At 35.3% G+C, this 18,618-nt stretch overlaps 2 protein-coding genes across 21 annotated transcripts in view; one reads left to right on the top strand and one right to left on the bottom strand.

The window, feature by feature from the left end:
- Window positions 1-10,188, top strand: part of nfixb (nuclear factor I/Xb) — a 166,129-nt gene extending 155,941 nt beyond the window's left edge. For all 18 annotated transcript variants that reach the window (XM_058770972.1, XM_058770971.1, XM_058770980.1 and 15 more), the window contains one exon: window positions 4,210-10,188. In XM_058770972.1, the coding sequence (XP_058626955.1) occupies window positions 4,210-4,224 (15 nt within the window). In that variant the 3' untranslated portion in view covers window positions 4,225-10,188. The remainder of the gene's footprint in view (window positions 1-4,209) is intronic.
- On the bottom strand, window positions 433-18,618 carry nme4 (NME/NM23 nucleoside diphosphate kinase 4). 3 transcript variants are annotated; one of them, XR_009270299.1, is made up of 7 exons: window positions 18,328-18,618; window positions 14,538-14,668; window positions 14,362-14,463; window positions 13,862-13,974; window positions 13,536-13,658; window positions 10,316-10,487; window positions 433-1,830 (listed from the first exon to the last, which is right to left on the bottom strand). XR_009270299.1 is itself a non-coding variant. In XM_058770986.1 (6 exons), exons 1-5 carry the CDS (start codon window positions 18,440-18,442, stop codon window positions 13,538-13,540), a joined length of 582 nt encoding a protein of 193 aa, XP_058626969.1. In that variant the 5' UTR covers window positions 18,443-18,618; the 3' UTR covers window positions 433-1,830; window positions 13,536-13,537. The 3 variants fall into 3 exon arrangements, 1 of the variants encoding a protein (XP_058626969.1); XR_009270300.1 differs by having other exon boundaries at window positions 10,316-10,483; XM_058770986.1 differs by lacking the exon at window positions 10,316-10,487.

The raw sequence follows: 18,618 nt of genomic DNA, 5'->3' as shown, positions 1-18,618 counted from the left end.
CTCCCTCTGCTGGTCGGCCTCTCTGGATTTGACCATTTATTTTCCTCTCTTTCTGCGGAACCATTCCTCATTTCCACCTTCTTTAACTCATTTCTCGACTCGCTATCACCCTCTGCTGGTGACTCCTGTTTTTATTTTTCTTCTCTCCCGTCGAGACTCTTTGGCAGCGACTTCGCTTTGTCTGATTTCGCACATTTTCCAGTGTGTTCACCCTAAATTTTAGAAGGCAGAGGAAGAACTTTTTTTAGGTAAACCGCTTGAGTGTGCAAATTAGCAGCGAGTTATCAGTAAATGTTTTGCGAAGATTCGTCATTTGCAGTTAAGCTTATTAATTTGTTTTTGTTTGTTTCATTTTTAAAATGTGCATTGAGAAATGCATTAGTTGCAATTCATTATAATACAAGCATTGATAATAAATGCAAGAGGCAGTGAGGCAGAGGTGAAATATTTTATTATTTTGTATTTATTATAGGAAAATGTGCACTGAGAAAATGCATTAATAATTGTAATTCAATAGAAATCAAACATTGATTAAAAAATAAATTCTAATTCCTTAATTTATTTTATTTGTTTTTTTTCTCCTTCAATGTAATTCATTGATAAAAGCAAGAGGCAGTGAGAATAGAAAAATAAAATAAAAAAATTTAAGAAAATATGCATTGAGTAAGTGCCTTATTAATTGTAATTCAGTGTGATTTAATTTAAAGACATGTTTCATGAGGGTATCAGTAAACTGCTGTTTTCATGTGTCCCCAAAAGATATTTGGACACTTCAGTTACAGTTTAAAATGTTATTGCGTTAGATAAAATATCAAAGCAAGTGACATGTATTGAATGGATAAAATACTTTTCAAACAAAACATTACACAAAAATGACTATTAGGTTTTCAGTCATAAATCAACAGAACATTTATTTGATTTCAAGAAAATGTGCAGTGAGGTGGTGAACTAATAATTGTAAAAATTGCCAAAACACCAGTTTTTTTTCAGATGACACGAAGCAAAAATGATGGTAATGAAGAGAAAAGATCCTGTAAATGAGAAAATGTGCATTGAGAAAGGACATTAACAATTGTTAAAAAAAAAAAAAAAATCACCAAAACACTAGTTTTGTCAAAAGACACTGAACAAAAGTGAAGTTAGTGAAGAGAAAAGATCCTGCAGCATTTGATACACACAGATACACTTCCTCTAATGTAGTGACATTCAAACATTTTATGTGACTTTAAGTGTTTGAATACTTGTGCAATGAGAAAATGCATTGGTGTTTTGGGGATTTTTACAATTATTAGTTTTGTCAAGACACACAGAGCAAAAATGTTGGTGAAATTTGTGCACTAATAGTTGTAAAAACCACCCAAACATCAGATGACACTGAACAAAAATGACATTGGAGAAGATAAAAGATCCTGCAGCGTTTGAGAGACAGGCTCGTCTAATGTAGTGACATTCAAACATTTTTAAGTGCGTCTTTAAGTGTTTGAACACTGCATGTCTGTACGGGGAAACGCTCTCAGCCCAGTCAGAAACATGAGAAAAGAACTGCGGAAATGTGAGGCAGGAACGGAGAAAAGAGAGGCAAAGTTGAAGCACGGCCCCGAAACTGAAAAGTCACGTCCCAACTGTCTGGTTGCCCGCAGCAACGAGACATGATGTCACAGGCAGTTGAAGTTGAACTTGAGGGTGGGGGGCAGAGCTGGTCACTGCCAAGGATTACGGGGGGAAGATGGGATTGCGAGAGGGAGGAGTACAGCTTACAGGCGAAGAGTTACTTGGCCCGAGTGGCTGTTGGGCTGGAGCCCGGGGCGGGTGCCGGGGTGTTTGCGTGACCTGCAAGAGTCAACCAGAACAAAAGTTACCCACCGCCCCTCCTAACAGAGCCTCTTAGCCAAAGTGTTTCCAGGATTTGACTTCGAGAGAGTTTTGTAAAACCAATCAGGAGTAACAATCCTGCTCTCATTTGAATGAGGAACCCAGCTCTCACTATCGTCACACATCAAACGCTCAAGCACTCTTTCACTTTACTAGTCAATCAATACAAGGGGGTTTCAATAAATAGCCCAACAAGAGCTCTTGTGCAAGTACATTTGTCTCACAAGGCAAGTGGATTGGATAAAAGCATTATATTTGTATATAAAATTTAAAGTATATGAAATTTATCTAAGTGTATTGTAAATGTTATATTTAAAATATCATTTATCAATCAATCAATCTATACAAACTATTAAGAATATTATGTAAAAGTAACTATGAATGTAGTTAATATATACATATACAGCACATTAATTAAACAATTATCAATTTTTGTAAATTTTACAAATGGTTTTATTTTATATATAAAATCACTATAATTATAAATTCTATTTGTAATGTTATTTTATATATCATGTATAATTTATTATATACATTTTTCAGTTTACAGTGTTATATAATCTACATCCAGATCCATCTTAAAATCAGGAATATTGATCAAAAATTATAGAATAAAATAGTGATTATATTGAAAATGTTTAAGCTTGTAATAGCAGTACATAATGAAACTTGCAGTTACTTTAAGTTCAAATTTTTTTCATTTTGACATGAAAACTATAATATGTATTTTACGGATATTTTTATATAAAATGTGATATTTATAAGTGCACATATTATTCATTAATAATATAATAGGAATATTAAGAGTACTAAACGCCCATGAAAATATAGAGAACAGCATTAAAGACCATCCTTCATCTAATATGTCAGCTAAGGTTAATTGTGATATTGCTGTAGCGTTTTTATTGGCTGCTGTACTGACAACCAGAATCTGTTTATAATAAACAATCAAATGTGTAGCGATGGATATCCAACTCATTTCAAACTGCTGCCCTTTTGGTTGTTTTTAACGTGACGTCACAGCGGTTAAATGAGTTTCCCATTTAAAACCACCAGTTTGACAAAGACGTGAAGTGTTTTTATTGGGAAACACGCTTTAATTCCAGCATGACGTGAACGCACTATAAACTTGGTGTAAATATTTCTCCGTTCATTGGTGTTATCAGTGCGATATCTGAACTTTACGAGCTGAGCTCCTGAGATGCATTAACAGAGCGTCTGCTGATGTTGATAAAGTCAGTGTGATGGTATGTGGAGATGCGTCAGAGCTTCACTGACATGACATTCCCAGAAGGGAGGTTTGCTGGTTTAGTTCAGGTCAGACTGTGTTGTAAAGGCCCATATGGTAAGCAGGTCAGCTTCAGAAGCAGCGAAGTGAAGAACAGGCAGATGTGTGAGAGCCTGACCTCTAGTGCTCACACCAATAACAGCAGCATCTCTTCACATTCACAATCTACATCCAGATCCATCTTAAAATCAGGAATATTGATCAAAAATTATAGAAAAAAATAGTGATTATATTGCAAATGTTTAAGCTTGTAATAGCAGTACATAATGAAACTTGCACAGTTACTTTAAGTTCAAATAAAACAGAATAATTCAATACATTTTCAGTGTATTTATTACATTTATGAAAAAGTAAACATTAAATTATAATATCTGTGTGACAGTAAATTTAATTTAGTTTTATAAAATGTAATAACTTAAAGTTTATTAAATTATAAAAATAAATTGTTAAATTATAGGTCTGTGACAAAATACATTTCACGTAATAAATTTAGAAGCTATTTTTAAATGTATATAAAAATAATTTAGTAAATTATAGGTTTGTGAGACAATACTTTTCACTTAAGTTTAATAAATTTAAAGGTTATTTATTTGTTATTAAATGCATACAAACATACAACATTCAATTATGGGTTTATATAATACATTTAATAACTTATGATCATTTAATTTATAATACACTTAAAATATTTTATAAGTTGTGACATTTATTTGAATATAAAAATTAATGAGTGATATTTGATCATTTTAGTTTAGCCCTATATTATGTTTATTTTTAAATGTTAATTTAAAATTCAATTTTTTTATTTTTTTTTTTAATTATACATTGACGAGTAGCAGCGATATAATGTAAAATGCCTATAATTGTCATTTTTTTCCATCCTCAGAAATGAAAAAAATAAAAATAAAAAAATAAAAAATAAAAAAATCGATATTGGCCTTGGTTCAATTTTGTCCTGCACAGATTATATATTTGAATATAATGTTTTCACTGTGCTGATGTATTTTCAGATTAAACTAACAGTGCCTTATCCCATTGTGTTTTTACAGTCATGGTTCCTTTGACGAGGTCCTGCCTGCAACCTGTCAACACAATTTGGAAGTTTTATGACAAAAAATAAATAAAATCCTGTTTGAAAATCCCCTCCGACCCGAAACGCACCCTAAGAAACGTGAGCAGCATATGATTGGGAAACGTTCGACCCTGTATTTGCCAACCGTCAGACGCCCTTCAAGCCCGCTCCTCCACCTCCGACAAAGACTTTCAGATCACAGTAGGAGGCGAGGGACCGACACACACCTACAGCATCTCGCAAGAACCGTCACCAAACCAACGGCAACATGGAGGAGCAAGAACCCGAAGAACACAGACAGGAAATGTTACTAGGAACAAGGAAGTAGTGTACAGTGGCTGGGATTATCAACAGTTTCAGTGGTGAGGATTCAGACACAACAAAAACGCAAGATTTTGACCAATTTAACTGCAGTTTTTTGTTTTCAAAACACTTAAACATGCTGACATTCAGCATACAGGCAACACTAAATAATGAGAGCCCTGGACGTTTTGCAATTTTAGCTAATTAGCATGCAGTAGAAACGTCTTTTTTCCCTTTTGCGGTCAATTACGAAACTAACTACGAACAGCAGAAGTATTGCACTACAGTAATGCGAAGAACACTAGTTTGATGTGCACTATTGAAAATAGGATCGACGGCGGACATTATTTGCACATTTTATTGTGGAGAAAAATTAACCTGGTACACTAAAGCTACCCAGAGACCCAGTCTCGTTTTCAGGCCCCAAACTGAATTTTTAAATAAAACTAAAGCCCATTTCAGGTGCTTGGTGCCAACTAGACAGCACCTGATTTCAGTTAGTACTCCTATAGGATGAATAAAGTCAACCAGCACACACTTAAGGTGCGGTCACATTCACCAAATTTGTCTTGATGTCTCGAACCTGATGAGAAATCTGCTTGAGGGAAATGTTTCAATCTCACGTAAAAATTCCTGATCATGTGGAAAGGAACAGTTCACCCAAAAATGAAAATTTACTCACCCTCAAGTTGTTCCCAACCTGTATGAGTTTCTTTCTTCTGTTGAACACAGAAGATATTTTGAAAAAGGTGATAACCAAACAGTTGATGGTAGCCATTGACTTAAATTTTTAAAAAATTTTCCATACTATGAAAGTCGGTGGCTGCCGTCAACTCATTTTCAGTTTTTGGTGAATTGTCTTATTAAATTGACTAGATTTCGCCTTTGAAGTTTCGCCAATCAGTGGAAAATGTGACTATATTTTTACAGCCATGTGAGTGAGCTACAACTTTAAAATCATTTGTTTGGCAAAATTCGCTGGTCAGCACAACAAATTTGTGTGACAATCTTGAATCGGATTTGAAATTTTCTAAATTCGCATTCATGTGGAATCCTATCAAAATGACTTATTTCCCCTGCAAAATTGCGCTAAATGTGACCGCACCTTTGCAGCCATGTGACGGAGTTCCAATTTTTAAATTGTTTAAAAAAAAAAACTAAAAAAAAAAATTCCCCTATAATCATTGCATTCTTTTGTTATTTCAAACTCATTTGTCTCTTTGTTTTAAAATTAAAGCCATATGTCTGAACTTTGTTTTAAATAGTAAAACTTTTAATTAGAAGCAAAAAACTTTGTAATAAAAAATATTTTCTAGTGATTTTTGTTTTTTACTAGCCCCAGCTAGTCATTCCGCTATTTATAATGGCTTTGAATTAATTTCATCATTGTGGCGAGGCATAATAAAAGTCCCTTATTCATTAGCACTAATAAAGACGGCTCTAGAGACACGCCCACTTCTGTGTTTTGTTTACGTACCTGTTTACACTCCCAGAAGTCCGTGTTCCAAGAACACGTGACCTTGCTGCGGAGCAAAAGAATAAAAGAATGTGTGACATATCATAGCCGTGCTCAGAGGGAGGTGGGCCGCTCAGACCGCTTTTATTAGACGCCGCATTTCACCGTTCGCTTCAGTAGATTTACTCTAAATTTGGTAACATTTCGGCATGGCTGTTTGCACATACACACACACACACACACTCTCCACCACAGATTGACTACAAAGGGAAGCCTTTACAGTAGGGCGATTTTCATCCGCTGATAAAGTTTTGTTTTTCGACGCAGCTGTAATCGGTAACCTCACAAAATAACTGGACTGCCTGACCATGTATCTCACTGCAGGGAAGCATTGTTGCCGGATGGCGGCCATGTCATCGCTTTGGTAGAAAACTTAACACGAGAATCGTGATGGCAATGGTCTTTTCTTTTCTAATCAAAGGAAGTGCCTCTGTATTCCCATTATGCAATTTGTTAAACATGAATTCAGGTTATTTTCTTGCATATAAGCTATAGAGGAGCGTGAAATTTTTATGAGAAAAAAAAAAAAGCAAGCGTCAGCTCACTAGTTACAAACATCTTTATATATACAGGATATATCCATATATATTTATATATACATTTTTTTTCTTATTTGCCTAATAAGCTCAGTGGCAGTCTAGTTATTTTTTGAAGTATGACATGATCATAAATCAGATATCCGTTCAGAAGTACCAGTCCCGAAAACCCAGTTCTGCACTTAATAATTAGAGCGAAAAAAAAAACAACTGGCGGAAATCTGATTTCCGCGGAAAACGTATCGATAGCGTAGTGGGAAAAAAAAGAAAAAAAAAAAATGCACGGCTTTTGATTTCTTTTGTGTTTGGACAGGAAGTATTTGTTATTGCAAAATAAAGTGTGTTGATTGAGCCATGTGCAATGCCTTGGGTAGAAACTGTGTTTGTCTCATTGTTAGGGTGTACAGGAAAGCGTAGAGGTGAAAATCCTTCTATTATAGTAAAGTCCACGCTGTCCGGGACTCTAAACTACAGGGCAGAGAGAGCGAGAGAAAGAGAGAACACAGTCTTTGTAAGTTTTGGGAATTCGTTTTGTAATCTTTCCTGTTTTCTGCTTTTTTTTTAATGTTTATTTGTAATAATTTGTTCTCAAAACTTAGGAGGGCTGAAGAAGCAGTTTTTTGCGACACGTCAGAATATATCACTAAATGAAACAGGTGCTTTTTATGGATCAAAGTACGCTCGATCTCTATTATACATAAGACGACGAAAAATAAGTGTTAAAGACAAATTTTAGAAGAAAAAAAACGTTCATTACTCTTTCCTTTTTGTATTTACTGAAGGGGGTTCATTGTGGTCAAGGTTGTGACAAAAGGCATTTTTCCTCCAACCTTTTCTCCGAAGCGATCAAAAAATGTCGACTGATGACGTCCTAAGAGGTTTTACGACTTAACTAGCTAAAATGCAGGATTTTTCCGGTATTTTGACTTCATGCTATGCATTCCAGTTTTCTAGGACTTCCATGCTTTGGATCGCCCGAACCGCCGTAGTCCTTAAACTTCCCGTCTGAACTTCGCTGGCTTTTTGTACATGGAAAATTTTAAATTCATATGAAAGGTATGACAAGATCTTCCCTGTTTATGGGAGAGGCTTTAACACAGCTCGAATAAACTAAAATGCCCATTGTAAGCTAGAAATGTTGGAATATGAAGAGAGATGGGAGGTGTGATGTGAATTTGCCATCTTTTATACTTGTGAATCTCACAAAAACTTAAGACATTTTTCTACAGAGCCCTGCACATGACACTAGGACAACAGTATATTTATCATAGCCTTGAATTAAGAATTTGTTCCCATGTATTATTAATTTATTCCCTCACTTTAGTTAATTTGGGGTTACGAATTAATAATTTGTACCCATAACGTGAAAATTAATTCCCTCGTTTTCATAATCAAGACATCAGTACAAAGTGGCCACAATTTACAAACACAAGGAGGCAAACTAGTAAAACATGGCCACGTTTATGAAAACGAGGAATCTAGTTAGTACAACAACATAGCCACGATTTACGAAAAAGAGTGAGCTAATTTGTACAACATGGCCACGATTTACAAAAACGAGGTAGCGAACTAGCACAGCATGGCCAAAATTTACAAAAAATAAGGGAACAATTTTTGTACAAAGAAGCCGCAATTGACAAGAATGAGGGAATGAATATGTATGTTGCAACGATTTATGAAAATTAGGAAACAAATTAGTACACTGTGGCCATGATTTACAAAAACAGGAGCGAATTACAACATGACTACAATTTACGTAAACGACAGAAAAATAAAATAAAAAAAATAGTACAACATGGTTATGATTTACAAAAACAAAGAAACTTATAAGTCATAGAAACAATTTCTTAATTTGTGGGAATTATATTTTTTTTCTACGTCATGTGTGGAGCTCTGTATATTTCATTCAGAAATCATAAGAAAAAAAAAAAACTTATTGTAATGTCATTTATTTTTGACAAAATATAAAAACACACAAAATATAATTTCTCTGTTGATTTTGGGGTGAAATTATTTTCGTAAAAAGATTCATCCAAACAGATTCCCAAACAAAGTCAGTGACCAATCAGAAAGAGAGAGTTGAAATTGAACCCCCCCCCCCACCCCCTCCCTGAATCTGCAGCGCCCTCTACTGGTCCCTGTGTAAATGACTCTAAATATTTGTTTTGTGATCTAGTGTTAGACTCAGAGCATCATAAAGGTTGTCCCTAAAAAGTGCCTTTTGTTCACAGACACCATCTTGTAATCCTGAGTGCCCATCTCAAAAAAAACAAACAAAAACAAACAAAAAAAAAACAAAAAAATCCCCTCGTTCAAACTTCTGTATTTCTCCTTCCGCGACTTCAAAGCAGTATATATAGTACTAAAGGAAATCGGTGTGACTTAGTTCCTCTTTTTATTGTTGAATAATTAAGAAAACTGTAAAAAATAGAAAAAAGAAAAAAAAAGAAAAAAAAAAAAAACTTTCTGTCTTGCTTTTCCTTCCTCTGTAATCTTGTCTTCTGCCTCTTTTGGACACTGGAGTAGTCTATAGTTGCATAACCATCCCCTTTTCCCTGTGCCCCTTTTCTCTGAACGGAGGGGTTTTAAAATTAAAAAAAAAAAAAAGGAAGAAAAAAAAAAAATGTTGTCTGAGCAGAATGCAGTTAGCTCACATGTTATTCTTGTCTGTACGCTTCACGTTGTATTCATACCGATCTCTTCAGCTTCTCCATTGAACAGTTAATGTACGTGAACAAGTTACGCCGGTGAGCTCTGGTGGGCCGTCCGACAGACGGGCGTTTCAGCTGGACGCGATTTGCGAAAACGATAAGAGGCCGACTGCTGAGGTAGAATAGGCGAGTTTTTGAGCTATTTATTTCTTTTTTGTTACCAAATTCATTTGATTTGCTATGATCTGTTTGTATTGATATTGCATTGAGAATCTGTATTGATGATGCACCTTTGAATGGTTGTACGTGACCAGATATTTAATAAAAATAAAAAAAAGTTCCTGTCAAGACGAAGCACCTTAAAAACGGAGTGGTTTCAGCCCAGGGAAAGCAACACAGTTTCAAAGCGACCGCGAGCCCAGCGTTACGAGCCAAACTCATAGACCAAAGTGACGCACGTCACAAAAACCTGAGCGAAACTAAATTTAACTTGAAAACTCACCAGCAAAAGCCAATGTCGTGGGCTTAACGACAACTTGCTTCCTCCCACAAACAAAATATGCAATTGTTTCACTTTCCCGAGTCCGTGAAGCCGGCGTCCGCGTTGGCTGTGATTTATTAATAACTGTAATAAGTGAAAGCCATAGTGATGGACACGTGTTTGGCGCTCTCGTTGTCCCTCCCTGGTACTGACCGTCCATTTTCTTTCTTTCGTATTTACTTTTGTACTCTTTTGTTGAGCGGGGCATTCGGATGCGTTTAGAGTAGCATGAACCCTCGGCGGCTCCGGTCTTGTTTGAACTCCTCGAGCGGCGCCCTTCTCAGTCCACACGCCTTCCAGAGCTCATGGTGAAATGCATGTGTTGATTACAATTTCTTTTCCATAATAAGAAAAACAAGTAAGAGCAGCACCTTTAACTGATTGAATAAAAGGATGTTCTTGACTGTAACGTTGAGTCTGTGTGGTTATTTTGATCTTCAGCTCCAATTTAGCCCCCAGGAACCCTCGAGGTGACTTAAAATGATTTAAAACAAATGTTAAAGGAATAGTTCACCCAAAAATTAAGATGTATTCACCCTTAGGCCATCCAAGATGTAGATGGGTTGGTGTTCAGTTGAAATGATTTGGAGAAATTTAGCATTACATAATGGATCCTCTGCAGTGAATGGGTGCCGTCAGAATGAGAATCCAAACAGCTGATAAATCACGATAATCCACACCACTCCAGTCCAATCAATTAATAACTGTCTGAATCAGGAGAGAAATATGCATAAATCAAACACACAGTTTACAAGTGAAAATGGTCCAAAATAGTTCTAGACAAACATGACGATGGATTTTGATGTTAGAGGACAACAGGAGATCGACTTTTTCCCTGGATGAAGCGTTATTATAGATTATGGACTCATACATAAAACTTTGTAAAAAAAAAATTTGTTTTTTTACAAACACACAGCTTTTCACTTTACAAGATGTTAACTGATGAACTGGAATGTATTCCAGAAAGCACGGTTAACTTAGCATCAGCTAAATCCTGAACTTTCAGTTGATTAACCCCAAACCCTTGCTTACTCGAGGTATGTGGTTCCAAAAACGCGTCCGGGAGTAAGTTCATTCAACTCAGAGTATATTCCTGGTAAAGACTCGAGACATTCTTAACAGAGCGACGAATCACTATGGAAACGGACGCTAAGAATAAGCGTGCCATACTGCTTCTTTCTTCTTCTGTTCAAAGGTCATGTAGGCCTTATGCTTAGTGCATATAGCCACCTAATTGATGGTTTTGCAATCATTTCTATTTTTTTTTCCGTTTAATCTTTAATCCTTGAGAATAAGAATTATATTGGTTGTTGCTAATTATATATTAAGTCATATCAGATATGTATTTTTATTATAGAAATACATTATGGAAAATGCCGATCCATGTGTGAGAAGATAATAGAATATATATATAAATATATATTATTTTTTTTAGTGGTCGACCGATAGTGGATTTTACCGATACTGATAGCTAGGTTGGACCACACTGGCCGATACCGATTAATCAGCCGATAGTTTTCAAAATGGATAATGAAAGAGAGCTAGTGCTTTACTATTAAAAAAAAAAAAAAAAAAAAGCAGCTACAGTACTGAACCATACTTTGTAAATGAATAAAAATATTAATAGCATTTACTATACTGATCATTAAAGTTATTTCATAGTTTGCTAATGTTAAAAGAAACTTTAAAATGTAGCCTATTAGTAGCTATAGTGAATGTTGAAATGAACAAACTCTAACAAGAAACAATACTTCTACAGTTTTCATTAATGCTACGAATGGACTCTTATTGTTAAGTGTTACCATTTAATTTCAACAGTCATGCTTAAAGATGGCCACAAGGCCATAGCATTAAAATTACATACATATGGATATTGTATGTGTATTCACACACTTTATTTGCTTTTATTTTTTAACACTTGATAATTACCTAATCCAAAAAAAAAAGTTAGTCACACACTGGGCAAAAGTGCAGCGCTGCGTCTAGGAGAACTCAGAGGTATCACAAACACACCAGACGCTTTGCGTTCAAATCAAGTGGCGGTCTAAAACAATTTATTTAATCACCAAACGGACATAAGTTTGCTTCAAGAATGAACAATGTGGCATAAATGAGTTTGAAGCTCGGTGTTTAAAAAAACAGCAAGCGGTAAGAGAGAGCGCGATCTGTATTACAGCTCTCTACATGAAGCATACAGACTTTATTAGAGCCACAGAAAGACAAACGTTTTGCTGAAAAATGCACAATACATCATTTATAGCCTAGGGTGAAGTCATTATGTACATTCACAACGATTTGGGACAAATTTAATGGAAAACTGTGAATGGCGCTCTGTTCCGCGGCAGGCTTTTCTGTCGGCTGTATTTAAATGCGCGTCTGGAGTTTCCCGCTCTGTGCAGCGCGCAGTGTCACGTGTCAAAATAAACAACACGTGCTGTCAGTGATTTCCGCCTCTAGAGGCCGCTCTCGTACTGTATAATGCCAGAGGACCCTTCTCAGCCACTCCAGCAACGGTTGCAAACCGGAAAACTATCGGCATGGATTTTTGCCTATACCCGATAGTTGTGGCAATCAACTATCGGTGCCGATTAATCGGTCGACCTCTAATAAATAAATATATATATATATATATATATATATATATATAGTGGATTTTACCAATACTGATAGCTAGGTTGGACCACATAAACCTATATATATATATATATAACCATATATATATATATATATATATATATATATATATATATATGTATATATATATATATGCTAATATAATTAAACATTACCTTGTCATAATAGTGTTTTATAATTTATAGTTATATGGCAATAAAATATAATAACCATATTAGAGCAATATATAGGCTAACCTTATTTATTACTTATATTAGCGCTTTATCATTAAAATAGCATACAACTTTGGGAATACACCCCTGGAGTGGTGTGGGTTACTTGTGGAAGTTGAGCAAGTGATGTAAAGCTAAATTTCTCTAAATCTGTTCTGATGAAGAAACAAACTTGTCTACATCCTGGATGGCCTGAGGGTGAGTACCTTTTCAGCAATTTTTTTTATTTTTGGGTGAACGGTTCCTTTAAAATTAGCCAAAACATTTTTATTACCATAAAAAGTGGTTGTGTACCATGTTGATACGTCATATGAAGTAAATATATTCACACAACAAACCATTTTTGTGTTACAGCAAGTATTTATTTGATGTACCTTTGTCACATTAAATTAACAGTCTATAAATAATTATTTACTGCACTTTTAGTGCATTTTCCCCCCCCCGAGTAAAGGGACTGGGTTTGGATGACAAGCATCTGCTAAAATGTTTATTTATTTATGTTTTTATTTTTATTTTTTATTGAAAAAGGTATTAAAGTACATTGTTTACAAAGGTTAGTTATATTGATCAGCACCGTAAAAGAGAACAAAAATTGCTTTTTAGAAACAATTAGGAACTATTAAGACCTGTGCGTCAAAAGCAAAATTAAAAGTCTATTTGAAAATATTCAAGGGCACCTTTTGTAAACATTTCCTTCAAAAGGTTTTTAAATTTCTTATTAAATATTTATAATATAAAATATAACATTTCAATCTATTTACACTGGATCATTTTAAAATGATAATTTTCAGTCCAAAAACTGCATATAATCAGCATTTTGTGCCATTAAGGAAATTGAGCAGAAATCAACATGACTCATCACTGAGGGTGATAAGAGTTCATTCAACACATATAGACGTCACAAACTGACCCTCATATATGATAAATGTTTTTATGATCGCATCCCTCCCAGTCGATGAGCTCTGAGCGATGAAACCACAGTGAAATCTCCCGCTCCGCTCCCTCCACTGAATCAGATGCATGGATGACATTTCTGAATGAATTTAACAGTGAGGAAAAGTCATTTCACCCATACGACTCATATACATGCCAAAGGTTTAGTGCTTCAAACGGAGAATCTGATATTATGTTTAACTGTGTGTGTGGGGCTGTGATTGGAATAATAGTGGCCACTATACAGTGTGCAGTAGGCAGTACACTTGTATTGCACTCAGAATGATGTGTACACGTAAATACCTGCTGATGTGAACACTGAAATCTCCTCTAATAGTTCCCGGTGCGGCTTCAGCAGGGTCTGTGTCTCCCACCAGCTTACGTGATGACCTCACTACATTATGCCCCTCCCACACCTGAAAACAAACCAATGAGGAACGTGAATATCAACTAGTCAATCTTCATGACAGTGTGTGACGTGTGCAGTGATCTTAATACTGTAGTACCTGATGCTAGACATTTGAAACATGCAACCCGTTTCTTCTTGACTGTATTGCATGTTTAAAAACATTATTTTGCATTTTTAACAATTTGTGTGTAAAATTTACTTTTGGTTGTTAATTTATCAAATTGGAGTGTAAACCAAAGTGTACTGCAGTGCATTGTAGTATACAGTATTCTACTGAGCCGAATGCAGTAGGTTGTCTACTCTTATGGATAATTTGCATACATATAAGTATAGTAGTATGATATTCATAACATATGCCATAACGCAGAAGCGCAGCTGTTTGATTGGTCCTCACCATGGCGACTATTGGGCCAGAGGTCATGTAGTAAAGCAGGCTGGAGTAGAAGGGTTTCCTCTGCAGCGAGACGTAGTGCTGAGCTAAAAGCTTGTCAGAAGCCTGAAAAATACACAGATATATTTATAGAAACACGTCACATACAATCATGAGTGTTATCTGAGTGGATCACTCACCTGCAGCATCTTCAGACCAACCAATTGGAATCCTCGCTGCTCAAAGCGCTTTATGATCTCACCAATCAGACGCCTCTGAACGCCATCGGGCTTCACAGCTACCAAAGTCCGTTCTTTAACGCCAGAAAAATCTAAAGCAGGTCAAAAACAGATCAATATATGCGAGTTTTCATGCAACTGCAAACTTATTTTGGGGGGTTAATGATAAGTTTGTTGAAAAGCAAACATTGCCATCTACTGCCAAAGCGTGAAACACAAAAATATTAAAATAATGCACTTCTTTTGGAATTTTAGGTCATTTATATAAAATGTAAAAAATATAAAATAAAAAGTGTGCGCTTGTATGTGTGTGTGTATATATATATATATATATATATATACACACACACGCATTTTATGTCTGTGTTAAATTAATAAAGCATTACATTTATTTTAAACTACTTTTTATAGAAACCTGCTTCAAGTGTCAGCTTGTGCTATTTTTCTTCACTACTCTTGCTTTGATATTTCATTATCTAATGCAATGATAAACCATCATTTTAAAAATCAGAACATCAGCATTTTTAATTATCTTTGTGGCCACTGTAATAATTCAATAACCATGTTTTTAAAGTAGCGCTTGTTTTTAAGCTTAGTTTTGTACAACCATATAAAATATATACAATAAATAGTAGAAAACACAAATTATATACATTGCAGAAAGAAAAAGAAAAGCAGTAAAGGTTTATTTACACATTTCATTTTCATAAAATTGTAGGGGAAAAAAAGACATTTATAAAAAAAACATATACTGACACGCATATCTATACAACATACATGTCTGAATGCATATGTACTGTATGTGTAAATGCATACATGTATCAAAAATATGTGTAGTATATATGTGAGCATTTATCAAGGGGTTCAAGGTTTAGAAAATGACCAGCATCTTTCCAATGTATTTATTTTCTTCTTGTTTAAAGGAAGTGAAGTTAATTGGATATCTTGCAAATTTGAAAACATGCGCTTCTGAAAGTAAATAAGCGTGGAGAATCCTGCTGAGATGTTTAGCACAGAAAGTGAAGAAACTTCTATACTAAAAGCTTCCTGTCATTAACATTACATCATTGTCTCCCAATATTGGTCATTTAGCAGAGTTTTTGAATATTAATTGCAGAAAGGGTGTGATATTTCATCTAGGTACTACATGCAGATCAATGGTGTGTCCCATGACCATCTCTTCTAACAGTATGAATTTAAAAGAAAATGTCCTTCAATCGTGACAGACACGCAGTCGCTTCCTTGAAGCTTGATTAAATTAAAGTCGTTACACACTCATGTGCACTGGATTTGACCTCCACACGCTGCCAATATGCATTCAGTACAGCACTATGATTGGCCTTCAGACGGACCAATCACACACTCTCAACAGGAGGGAGTTTGAGGTCTACAAATTATAAAATAAAGTTATAAAATAACTGGCCCATACAAAAATGTACTGCAGCAGTATTATGTATACAATGGTAATACTATGATACTTTTTTTAATGTATTAATTGAAAGCAAAAAATGTGGCACATCACTGCAGAATTCTGGTCCATTTTGGTATATCAGGGTTGAGATGGGAGTATTTTTATTTTAACATGCTTGTGTCTTTCATTTGTGTTTTGGCGCATGTCACTGCAATTTTGACCCGTGCAACTAAATCTATTAAGAAAGACAATAACTCGCACAAGCTCCCGTCTAACCTAATGCAGCCAGCACTCGCCCACGTGAACAATTAACCAATCACTGATCACGCCAGGACGGAGCACAGCTCGTGTAATATTAGTGAAAGAGCATGTCCACTTTATATGGCAAACATAAAAATATCTTCTAAATTAATTGTCATTTTTGTAATCGCTACGACAAACATAACATAGTAATGCCAGGTACATATTTTTATATATACCATGTTTACCATATATTCATATATCTTGGTATTTCAACAGACAACATGATATTGCCATGAAATACATAAAAACAGTAAGTCTAGCATTTTAATGGTATAGTAATGTCACATTTAAAGCAATGGAACTAAAATTCATTTACCATTGTATGTACATGGTTCTCTAAAAGTGACTGTAGTCCCTTAGACTTTGTACCAATTGTGTAGTGTAGCATTACTATTGCAGCTAAACAAACTGTTTTAAGAATGTTTTAACTTTATGAAAACGTTATTTCAGAATGCTCTCGGAGCGTTCAAAACATCTATTTATTCTTGGTTATGTGAACGCTAAAGGAATGTTATATTTTGCAAACATTATGGGAGTGTTGCTTTTTAATGTTCTCTGAACATTCTGAAAGAATTAACATTAAATAAAAAAAACATTTTATGAACGATGCATGTTTCTTTGCTAACATTGTGACAGCAATATTAAAGACCAGATTACTTTTAACAAACATTCTATAAACGTAACTGAGAACAGTCTTAAGTCGCTGGGGTATATTTGTAGCAATAGCCAAAAATACATTGTATGGGTCAAAATTATAATTTTTTCTTTTATGCCAAAAATCATTAGGATATTAAGTAAAGATCATGTTCCATGAAGATATTTTGTAAATTTCTTACCAAAAATATCTCAAAACTTAATTTTTGATTAGTAATATGCATTGCTAAGAACTTTTAAAGACAACTTTAAGACAACTTTAAAGGTGATTTTTTGGCACCCTCAGATTCCAGATTTTCAAATAGTTGTATCTCAGCCAGATATTGTCCTATTCTAACAAACCATACATCAGTGGAAAGCTTATTTATCCAGCTTTAAGATGGTGTATAAAACTAAATTTCGAAAAATTGACACTTAAGACAGGTTTTGTGGTCCAGGATCACATTGGTTTAGAACTTTGAGAGAACCTTGTCAGATCGTTGGCCAAAGATCTGGCCAAAGCTGGGATCCATAAATTTCCCCGCTAACTAAAAATATGTTCTAAGAACATTTTACTAACGTTCACATCAAGTTATGAAAATGCTATTTGGGTGTTTTCTGAACGTTTACATTTTTTTCCCCCCCTTTGTTATGTGCACGTTAGAGACAGTGTTAAGCTACAGACAATAATGATCGATAGTTTTGAAAACATTATGGGTATGTTACTTTTGAACACTTAAAAAATGTTTTACTAACGCCCAGAAAGTTGGCCAAAGATCTGAAAGCGTTCCCTGTCAGCTGGGATCCATACATTTCCCCGCTAACTAAAATATGCTCCAAGAACGTTTAGCTAACGTTCCCATTAAGTTATGAAAATGTTGAGTGTTTTCTTTACGTTTAAAAGTTTTTTTTTAAATCACATTTTTAAATTTTGGTTATGTGAATGTTAGAGACAATAATCACAGACAATAAAGTTTTATTTTGCAAACATTATTGGAACGTTACTTTTGAGTGTTCTCTGAACCATGTGAAACTAATTAGTAGGCTAACACTTAAAAAACGCTATTCGAACGCCCAACAAAAAGTGTTTCAGAAAACGTTCCATAAATAATGACGTTTTGAGAGCGATACAGACTAAATCACATTGAACGAACGTTCTATTAACGTTACTGGAAGAAAGTTTGTCCATATCTTTGAGGGAACCTTTGAGGAATGTTAGCCAAAGTTCTAGCTGGGACGGTGTTTTCAATGGCAAACGTCGAAGAACATGCATTATCGTGATACTTCTATTCATCCCTGACCCACACCTTCACCGTAAAGAGAACGTTTTGTATTAAAATGTATTTCTTCACCAGTTATGTCCTGATCTGGGATGAAAACACAGAGTGATGGATGTGAGCAAACCTGAGTCAGTGCTGAGGCTGCGCGCGAGTCCTTGCCCCAAAACGCGCGTGGAGCTCCGTATTGCCGCTCGCGCAACGTGAACACAAAGAGCAAATCGCACGGCCATCATTTTCATTTCCAGGTCAAATTCGTCCCAAAACTTCGCCGAGTAGCACTTTTACTACTCCAAAACTTATGAGCGGTCCAATGCTTTTAACCCCGGACCGTTACGCGCGCAGGCGCGCGGTCATTCACCTGACAGGTCAAAGTCACGCGTCCAATCACAGTGTGTTCAGACGAGGCGTGCGTGCA

The sequence above is a fragment of the Onychostoma macrolepis genome, chromosome 03 (assembly GCF_012432095.1).
Source record: "Onychostoma macrolepis isolate SWU-2019 chromosome 03, ASM1243209v1, whole genome shotgun sequence".
Lineage (NCBI taxonomy): Eukaryota > Metazoa > Chordata > Actinopteri > Cypriniformes > Cyprinidae > Onychostoma > Onychostoma macrolepis.
Note: the sequence above shows the minus strand (reverse complement) of the source record. Positions and strands in the feature narration are given on the sequence as shown.

Excerpts from the sequence above, each read along its gene's own strand:
- nme4 (XM_058770986.1), bottom strand. The coding sequence starts at position 18,442 with ATGAAAATGATGGCCGTGCGATTTGCTCTTTGTGTTCACGTTGCGCGA. Across the intron at positions 14,669-18,327 it reads CAGCCTCAGCACTGACTCAG|ATTTTTCTGGCGTTAAAGAA; the intron begins GTTTGCTCACAT and ends GACCTGCTTTAG. Across the intron at positions 13,659-13,861 it reads TTCAGTGTTCACATCAGCAG|AAATGTCATCCATGCATCTG; the intron begins GTATTTACGTGT and ends AAATTCATTCAG.